Here is a 9,612-nt window from a genome sequence, read left to right on the forward strand (position 1 = left end):
ATTAACCACGCCCCTCCGTCTTAACCACGCCCCCCTCCGCCTTAACCACACTCACATCTACCTTAGCCACGCCCTCATCTGCATTAGCCACGCCCCCACCCGCCCATACCTCCTTAAACCCCACCCCTCCCTCATAGCCACGCCCCTTCCCCTATACCCCTCCATGTCCCCATACCCACCCCGCTTCTCTTAGCCACGCCCCCTCCCTCTCCAACCCCGCCCCTTTCCCCCGCTAGCCCCGCCCTCCCCGCGCAGGCCCCGCCCCCTCGGTGGGGGCCGCTCTCGCGAGAGCTGCGCGGGCGGCGCAGCAAAATGGCGGCGCCGGGCAGGGAGGCGGCGGCGGGGCCCGCGGCGGGGCCGGGGCAGGTACGGAGCGGGGGGGGGGGGGGGGCGTCCTTTTTGGGTCCATTTCGGCGCTTTTCGGGGCTTTTCGGTTCTCAGCTCCTCCCCCCCGCAGGTCACCAGCAACGGCAGCGCCGGCGGAGGGGAGGCGGCGGCGGCGGAGACGCAGCGGCAGCAGCCGGCGCCCAACGCCTGGCAGGTGCTGAAGGGCGTCCTCTTCAGGTACCGGGCCCGTGGCCCCCCCCCGGGCCCTGTGTCCCCCCCCCGGGTCGTGTTCTGGCCCCGTGGCCCCCCCCCCGGGCCCAGGGTCCTCTCCCCGGGGTCGTGCAGTGTCCCCCCCGTGCCCCCTCCCCTGCTGTAATGGCCCTGGGGGTCCTTCTGTGCCCCCCCCCCGTGTCCCTTTTCCCTCCCACAGTGTCCCCAGGGCCATGCCATGCCCCCCCCCATGCCCCCTTCCCCTGCCCCAGTGTCCCTGGGGTCCTTCTGTGCCCCCCCCGTGTCCCTTTCTCCTCCTACAGTGCCCCCCCTGTGCCCCCTCCCCTGCCATAACGGCTCTGGGGGTCCTTCAGTGCCCCCCCCCGTGTCTCCAGGGCCATGCTGTGCCCCCCTCCCCTGCCGAAACAACCCTGGGGGTCCTTGTGTGTCCCCCCCCATGTCCCTTTCCAGTCCCACAGTGTCCCCAGGGCCATGCTGTGTCCCCCCTGTGCCCCCTCCCCTGCCATAATGGCCCTGGGGGTCCTTCTGTGCCCCCCCCGTGTCCCTTTCCCCTGCCCCAATGTCCCCAGGGCCATGCTGTGCCCCCCCAGTATCCCCCTACCCCCCCGCAGCCCCCACCAGACCCCCCCCTTTACCCCCCCCAAGTGTCCCCAAACCCCACTTGTCCCCGTGTCCCCCCCCCGGACCCCTTCTCCCGTCCCTTGTCCTCCCCCCTTGCAACCGGGCACTGCCCTCAGCTCCTCGGAGGAGGGGGGGGGCAAAGTCCACGCGCATGCCCTGGGTGTGCCCGTGCCCACGGGGGGGGGGGGACACAGGGAAGGGGGGGGGGGAATTTGGGCACCTGTGGCCTCATCCCAAAAACTTCCAGCCCCCAAAAAACCAACTTAAACCCCCCAACCCCCTAAAAATGCCCAATTTCTTGAAATATTCCCTGCCCCCCCCAAAAAAAAAAAAAAAAAACAACCTTGGTTTCTGATGGCAAATGGCGTTTTTTGGGGTTTTTTGACTTTTTTTTGCAGGATTTTCATCATTTGGGCCATCAGCAGCTGGTTCCGCCGCGGGCCGGCGCCGCAGGAGCCGAGCGGCGCGGGGGGGCCCCCACGAGCCCCCAGCCGAAACCTTTTCCCTAAGGACACTTTAATGGTAACGAGGAGGGGGGGGACACACACAGGGAGGGGCGGCGGGGGGCCTCGCACCCCCTCCCCAGCAGCATTTTGGGTTGGTTTTGGGGGATTTTGGGGTTGTTTTTTTTTTTTTTGGGGGGTGGCGTCGCGCTGGGGGATGCGCTGGGGCATCGGTGGCCCCCCCGGCAGCTTTTGTGGTGCCCCCCCCCCGCAGGATCTCTACGTTTACATCTCGGAGCACGAGCACTTTACGGATTTCAACGTCAGCTCCGCGCTCTTCTGGCAGAAGCGGGACCTGGTCTACGGGGACTGGACCAGCGGGGACAACGCCGACGGCTGCTACGAGCACTACGGCGAGGTGGACATCTCCCAGGTGGGGGGGTTTTTAATTTTTTTTTGGGGGGGCGCACACATTTTGGGGTCAGACGGGCCCGAAATGGGGGCGGAAGCATCGTTTTCCCCATGCGCGCACCGTGAGCGGTGGGCACGGCGCTTTTTGGGTGCAATAAAGCAAAAGTTTGTTTTTTTCCCCGTTTTTTTTCCTCCCTGGGGGGGTCCTGCTCGTCTGCTTAGCTCCGGGGGGGGCCCATCTGGAGGTTTTGGGGGCACATCTGGAGGTTTTGGGGGCCACACTTGGAGGTTTGGGTGCGGTTCTGGGCCCCCCAGCACAAAAAAGGGGACGTGGAGACGCTGGGGAGAGCCCGGCCGTGAGGATGATGATGGGGCTGGGCTCCTAAAAAAAAAAAAAAAAGGATTTTTGGGGAAATCCCACCAATATCTGTAAAAAAACAAAGGGGGGGCACAGCGGGGGCTGCTCCAGGCCCTTTCTGGTGGTTCCCAGCACCGGGACAGGAGGCACTGGGCGCAAACTGGAAGGAGACGGGGACCTGGGTGATCCTGGAGGGGTTTGGGGGGGGGGAGCTGAGCCCCCAGGGGTCGTTTTCTGATTTTGTATTTTATTTTTTTCCTGCTTTCTGTCCCCGTTTTCAGAGCGTGCAGCAGAACGGCTCCATCTACGTCCACGTCTACTTCACCAAGAGCGGCTTCCACCCCGACCCCCGGCAGAAAAACCTCTACAGGCGCCTCGCCACCGTGCACACATCGCGAAGTACGGCCCGGGGGGGGGCTGGGGGCACCCCAATTCCCCCCCCCCCAGCACCCTCCTTGAGCCGTTTGCCTTCAGCGAGGCCACCGCCGGGCGCCCTGCCTCGTGTTTGCCCGTTTTAGGGCGGTTTTGGGGCTTTTTTTTTGCGATCCCCCAAAGGAAAAACCTTCTGGTGTCGTGTCCTGGGGGGGCTCCGTGGCCTTATGGGGGAAAATCAGCCACGTTTGGGGTCTCCTATGGGATTTTGGGGGGGGGTCCGGATCCCTCGTTTTTGGGGTCTCCACCAGCACCGGGGTGATCCCAAGGGTTTGGCTTTGGGGTGATGGGGACAGGGTCTGGATCAGCCCCCCCCCGAGGGGTTCAGGGGCTGCTCCTCTCCCTCTATAGCACCCTGGCAGCCCCTAACTTCCCTGGGACCCCCCCCCCCGATGCTTTTCTGTGTGGGGTGGGGGCGAGAAAGGGGGGCTGGGGGCTCTCAGCCCCATTTTTAGCTCCGTTTTTCCCCCCCAGTGATCAACAAATACAAGCGGCGGCGCTTCCAGAAGACCAAAAACCTCCTGACGGGCGAGACGGAGGCCGACCCGGAGATGATCAAGGTGCGGGGGGGCTGCTCCTTTCCCTGTTTTTTTTATTTTTTTCCCCCCCCCCCAGCCCCGGTGTCCTCTCGCTGAGCTCTTTTTCCCCCCGCAGAGGGCGGAGGATTTTGGCCCCGTGGAGGTGATCTCGCACTGGCACCCCAACCTCACCATCAACATGGTCGACGACCACACGCCCTGGGTGAAGGGCAGCGTCCCCCCACCCCTGGACCAATGTGAGTACCACCCCAAACCCTTTTTTCCCTTTTTTTTTAATTTATTTTCAGAGATTTTATGCCCCGGGGGGCTCGATGCCCTCACCACCCCGTGCCGGGAGCCGTCCTGGCGGCGCCCAACACACCAAACCCTGCAGAAACGGGGTGAAATTCGTTGGTTTTGGGCTCCTCAGCATCATTTGGGTTCTGGAGGAGCATTTTCGAGCCGGATTTTCTCCCGCTGAGCCCTCGGGGGTCACCTCCTTCCCCCCCCTTGCCCCCCTGGGGCACCACCTCCGACGTCTCCGTGGCTCCGTGCCGTTTCCCCGTCCCGTTCTCACCTCCCTGTCCCCCCCCCCTTTGCCCCCAGACGTGAAATTCGATGCCATCAGCGGGGATTATTACCCCATCCTCTACTTCAACGACTACTGGAACCTGCAGAAGGATTATTTCCCCATCAACGAGAGCCTCCAGCGCCTGCCCTTCCGCCTCTCCTTCTGCCCCCTCTCCCTCTGGCGCTGGCAGCTCTACGCCGCCCAGAGCACCAAATCCCCCTGGAATTTCCTCGGGGAGGACCTCTACGAGCAGTCGGACGAGGAGCAGGATTCGGTGAAGGTGAGAGCCGCCCCCCCCCCCCGGGGCTTCGATTTTGGGGGATGTTCTTCCAATTTTCAGGGTTTTTGGTTTTTTGATCCCCCGAGGCGGAAATTCGCCGCGCTGATTGCGCCGAGACCTGGATCTGGCTGCCTAAATTGGGTGGGGGAGCCCCAAATCTGCTTGGACGGGGATTTAGGAAGCCTGGTGTGGGTCTTACACACATGGGGGGGGGGCTTTGAGGCTCCCTTTTGGCCCCCAACAGCTCAAAATGATGAGGGGGGGGCACGCAGGGACCCCCACGCTGCCCTTCTGGCTGATAGAGGCTGGGGTCCCACGGCACAATTCCACCCCTCAGCACCTCCCCGACCCCTCCCGGTGCTCCCCCCGGCCCTGGGTGGGTGGGGGGGGGCTCAGCGTGGTCCTCACCCCCCCCCCACACCACTTTTCAGGTCGCCCTGCTGGAGACCAACCCCTACCTGCTGGCTCTGACCATCGTCGTCTCCATCGTCCACAGCGTTTTTGAGTTCCTGGCCTTCAAAAACGGTGAGTGCCCCCCAGAGACAGGGTCAGCGGGGGGGGGACAGCCCCAAAACCCCCTCCCTCCACCTCGTGCCGTCCCCGGGGGGGGTGACAGCGTGGGTGTCCTCCTGCTGGAGCATCCTGAGCCGCTTTTGGGTGCAGAATTGAGGGTGCAAAGCCCCAAACGGGTGGGTTTTGGGGTCTCCGCGCCCACCGGGGGCTCTCCCCGCTTTGGGGGTGACACCGTGGCCCCCCCCCCGCAGACATCCAGTTCTGGAACAGCCGGCAGTCCCTGGAGGGGCTCTCGGTCCGCTCGGTTTTCTTCGGGGTCTTCCAGTCGCTCGTGGTCCTCCTCTACATCCTGGACAACGAAACCAACTTCGTGGTGCAGGTCAGCGTCTTCATCGGGCTCCTCATCGACCTCTGGAAGATCACAAAAGTCATGGACGTGCGGGTAAGGGGGCACGTGGGGGGGCCCCAAATTCATCCTGGAGCTTTGGCACGCCGTGATTTATTTATTTATTGTGCCCCCCCCTCTTTTATTTCTGGCAGCTGGACCGAGAGCACAAGGTGGCGGGGCTGCTCCCGCGCCCGACCTTCACCGACAAATCCACCTACATCGAGTCCTCCACGAAGGTCTACGACGATGTGAGTGGCTCCGGGGGCTGCCCTGACCCCCCCGGGGGGGCAAAAAAGCTTTGCTGACCCCCCCCCCGGTGTGTTTGGCCCCCCCAGATGGCGTTCCGGTACCTCTCGTGGATTCTCTTCCCCTTGCTGGGCTGCTACGCCGTGTACAGCCTGCTGTACCTGGAGCACAAGGGCTGGTACTCCTGGGTGCTCAGCATGCTCTACGGCTTCCTCCTCACCTTCGGTGAGCCCCCCCCCGGGCTGCCCCGTCCCCAAAATCTTCCAAAATCCCCCCAAAATCTCCAAACTGCCCCCAAATCCTCCAAACTCCCTCCAAACTCCTCCAAACTGCCCCCCAAATCCTCCAAACTCCCTCCAAACTGCCCCAAAATCCTCCCAACTCCCCCCCCAAATCCTCCCAAATCCCTCCAAATCTTCCAAACTGCCCCCAAAATCCCCCCCAATCCTCCTGACTCCCCCCCAATCCTCCCAAACCCTCCAAACAGCCCCCCAAAATCCTCCAAACTCCCCCCCAGATCCTCCAAACTCCCTCCAAACTGCCCCCAAATCTTCCCAAATCCCCCCCAAATCCTCCAGACGCCCCCCCCAATCCTCCCAAATCCCCCCAAATCCTCCAAACTGCCCCCCAAATCCTCCCAAATCCTCCAAATTCCCCCCCAAATGCCCTCCAAACTCCCTCCCAAATCCTCCCGACTCCCCCCCCAAATCCTCCAAACACCCCCCAAAATGGCCAAAATCGGGGAGTTTTTACCAGCAGCGGGGCCCCGGAGGGAAGGGGGGGCACCCGCGGGGACGCCTCGCGGTGGGATTTAACGTCCAAAGGGGCTCCCCCCGGGAAGGTGGGGAGGGTTTTGGGGTGAGAAAGGAGAGATTTGGGTAGGGTGGAAGGCAGAAATGGGTCGTGCTGAGCTTGGGGGGGTTTGGGGGCTCTCTGGGGGGGGTTTGGGGCTCTCTGGGGGGAGTTGGAGCTCCTGGGGGGTTTTGGGGCTCTCTGGGGGGGGTTTGGGGCTCTCTGGGGGGAGTTGGAGCTCCTGGGGGGTTTTGGGGCTCCCTATGGGGGGGTTGGGGATCCCCGGGGGGGGGTTTTGGGGCTCCCCGGGGAGGGTTTGCCCGCATCCCACTCCCCTTTGGAGCAAACCACAGGCGTCCCACCTCCCCCGACACCCCCCCCACATGATAAACCCCCATTTTTCCCCCCCCAAACCAACAACCTTCCCCCATTTAACCCCCCGGGAGGGGGTGGGGAGCTCTCCAGGCACCCCCCCTTTTATTTTTACCCCTTTCCACCTCTTTTCCCCAGGCTGGGACCCACAGGAGTCAGACTCAGGATCGCGCCCCCGTTCCCTTAACCCTTCGTTAAGCTCATTAACCTAACGAGGTTGCCCCCCCCCCGTTCCAGGCTTCATCACCATGACCCCCCAGCTTTTTATCAACTACAAACTGAAGTCGGTGGCCCACCTCCCCTGGCGGATGCTGACCTACAAAGCCCTCAACACCTTCATCGACGACCTCTTCGCCTTCGTCATCAAGATGCCCATGATGTACAGGATAGGCTGCCTGCGGACGGTGAGCCCTAAAATGGGGGGGGGTCCCGGGGGGGGTCCCGGGGTGTTAGAAATGGCTGAGGATTTCAGTTAGGATTAAATTAAAAAAAAAATAATAGGATTTATTAAAAGAATAATGTAAAGGAAGGGAGGTGAGCAAACGGCGCTGGGTGCGCTGGGGGTCTCTGGGGGTCTCTAGGGGTCCCTCTGGGGGTCTCTAGGGGGGTCTCTGGGGGTCTCCAGAGGTCTCTAGGGATCCCTCTGGGTCCCTCTGGGGGTCTCTAGGGTCCCTCTGGGTCCCTCTGGGGGTCTCTAGGGTCCCTCTGGGTCCCTCTGGGGGTCTCTAGGGTCCCTCTGGGTCCCTCTGGGGGTCTCTAGGGTCCCTCTGGGTCCCTCTGGGGGTCTCTAGGGTCCCTCTGGGGTCCCTCTGGGGGTCTCTAGGGGTCCCTCTGGGGGTCTCTGGGTGTCTCTAGGGGTCTCTCTGGGATCTCTAGGGGTCCCTCTGGGGGTCCCTCTGGGGGTCTCTAGGGGTCCCTCTGGGTCCCTCTAGGGGTCTCTGGGAGTCTCTGGGTCCCTCTAGGGGTCTCTAGGGGTCCCTCTGGGGGTCTCTAGGGGGGTCTCTAGGGTCCCTCTGGGGGTCTTTCCTGCTGAAGGCTCGGAGTCTTCCTCTCCAAATTTTTTCCTCCTCCTTCCCCTTGGTGCTATTTCGGCACCGTCCCAAGTTCCCAGAACATTTTCTGCAGGTTTTGTCTCCCAGCCCTCCTTCAGCTTCTTTTTTTTCCTTCTTTTTAATCTCTTGGCCCCCTGGCCAGACACCAGAGCATCCCATAATAGTCCCTAATTGGTATCAATTGCTCTGAACCCCCCAGACCCCAAAGCCTTCACCCAAACCCAAATCGCTTCCTTATCGACCACTAATTAAAACATTCCTCACCAGGGACGGGCACACCTAGAGCAGCGTTAAATTAATCTGGAAGGGATTAATTAATCTGGAAGGGATTAATTTAACACGAGGAGATTAATTAATCTGGAAGAGATTAATTTAACACGAGATTAATCTGGAAGGGATTGATTAATCTGGAAGGGATTGATTTAACACGAGGAGATTAATCTGGAAGAGATTAATTAATCTTGAAGCGATTAATTTAACACGAGGAGATTAATTAATCTGGAAGAGATTAATTTAACACGAGGAGATTAATCTGGAAGAGATGAATTAATCTGGAAGAGATGAATTAATCTGGAAGAGATGAATTAATCTGGAAGAGATTAATTTAACGCGAGGAGATTAATCAATCTGGAAGCGATTAATTTAACGCGAGGAGATTAAATTAATCCAAAAAAACACAAAAAGGCTGTAACTGTTAGAAATAAAATAAAATCAAAGAGGTTGATAAATTTGAGGGCGATTTCCTAAAAATTTGATAAATGGATTATAATGAGGGGGGGGAGGCTGGGACACCAGAATTGAATTCAAGAATTAAATTGCCAGAGGCAGACAGGACTGTTCTTTACGGACACGAATTGTTCAAATATTCCTAATAGGGGGGATTTAGGACCCCCCCCAATTTAATTTTTACCCTTTTTATCCTTTTTTTGTAGACGTCGTCTTCTTCATTTACCTCTACCAGCGCTGGATCTACCGCGTGGACCTGACGCGCGTCAACGAGTTCGGCATCAGCGGCGAGCAGCAGGGGCCGGGGGGGGCACGGCCCCCCCTGCCCCCCCCCGGGGACAAAAAGCAGGATTAAGTCCCCCCCCCCAACCCCCCCCACACTCCGCCGCCCTACAAAAAGGGTTTTTTTTTTTTGGTTTTCTTTCCGTTTTTTTTTTTTTTTTTTCGTTTTTTTTTTTTTTGGGGGGGGCCGACGCGTGGGGAAGCACCCGGGGGGGGGGGCTCGTTGGTGTGTGTGTGTCCCCCCCCCCCCAAGTGCGGCGTCCTCGCCCCCTCCCCGTCGTGCAGCTCCATCCCATTGTGCAGGTGTTGTAGGGCAGCGCCCCGGCCCCATTTGCCCCCCCCCCCCCCACACCCCGTTGTCGTCCCCCCCCCCCCGGGGGCCGTCGCCGTCGTTCTCAGCGCGAGTCAATAAAAAAAGTCCCGTGGGTGGCCAAAATGCCCCGCTGCGTGCCCCCCCCACGTTGGGGGGGGGTTAGGGGGGTCTCAATGGGGTTGGGGGGGGTTTTAAGGGGTCCTCAGGGGGGTTGGGGGGGCTTTTGGGGGTTTTAGGGGGGCCTCAAGGGGGCAGGATGGGGCCTGGGGGGCCTCAGGGGTGTGGGGGGACTCTTGGGGGGGTGTTTTAGGGGGGTCTCAGTGGGGTTGGGGGGGGGCTTTTGGGGGTGTTAGGGGGGCCTCAAGTGGGCAGGATGGGGTTTGGGGGCATTTTGGGGGGGACTCAGTGGGGTGGGGGGTGCTTTTTGGGGTTTTAGGGGGGGGTCTTATGGGGTTGGGGGGGTTTAAGGGGTCCTCAGTGGGGTTGGGGGGGGCTTTTGTGGGTGTTAGGGGGGGCCTCAATGGGGTTGGGGGGGTTTAAGGGGTCCTCAGGGGTGTGGGGGGGCTCTTGAGGGGGCGTTTTGGGGGGCTCAGTGGGGTGGGGGGTGCTTTTTGGGGTTTTAGGGGGGTCTTATGGGGTTGGGGGGGTTTAAGGGGTCCTCAGGGGGGTTGGGGGGGGCTTTTGGGGGTTTTAGGGGGGCCTCAAGGGGGCAGGATGGGGTCTGGGGGGCCTCAGG

At 60.8% G+C, this 9,612-nt stretch overlaps 1 protein-coding gene across 1 annotated transcript; it reads left to right on the forward strand.

Annotated features, from left to right (window-relative positions):
- Positions 1–274: 274 nt before the first annotated feature.
- On the forward strand, positions 275–8,636 carry CLPTM1 (CLPTM1 regulator of GABA type A receptor forward trafficking; the record flags this gene model as incomplete). The annotated part of the gene is made up of 15 exons (XM_082785205.1): positions 275–366; positions 458–564; positions 1,578–1,701; positions 1,897–2,055; positions 2,673–2,790; positions 3,298–3,383; positions 3,478–3,598; positions 3,948–4,192; positions 4,624–4,717; positions 4,957–5,147; positions 5,246–5,341; positions 5,429–5,564; positions 6,741–6,907; positions 7,498–7,501; positions 8,488–8,636. The coding sequence occupies exons 1-15, from the start codon at positions 313–315 to the stop codon at positions 8,634–8,636; spliced, it is 1,851 nt and encodes a 616-aa protein (XP_082641331.1). The 5' UTR covers positions 275–312.
- Between the last annotated feature and the right edge of the window lie 976 nt (positions 8,637–9,612).

Source organism: Aythya marila (assembly GCF_965140915.1).
Source record: "Aythya marila genome assembly, contig: HAP1_HAP1_SCAFFOLD_78, whole genome shotgun sequence".
In the NCBI taxonomy this organism is placed as follows: domain Eukaryota; kingdom Metazoa; phylum Chordata; class Aves; order Anseriformes; family Anatidae; genus Aythya; species Aythya marila.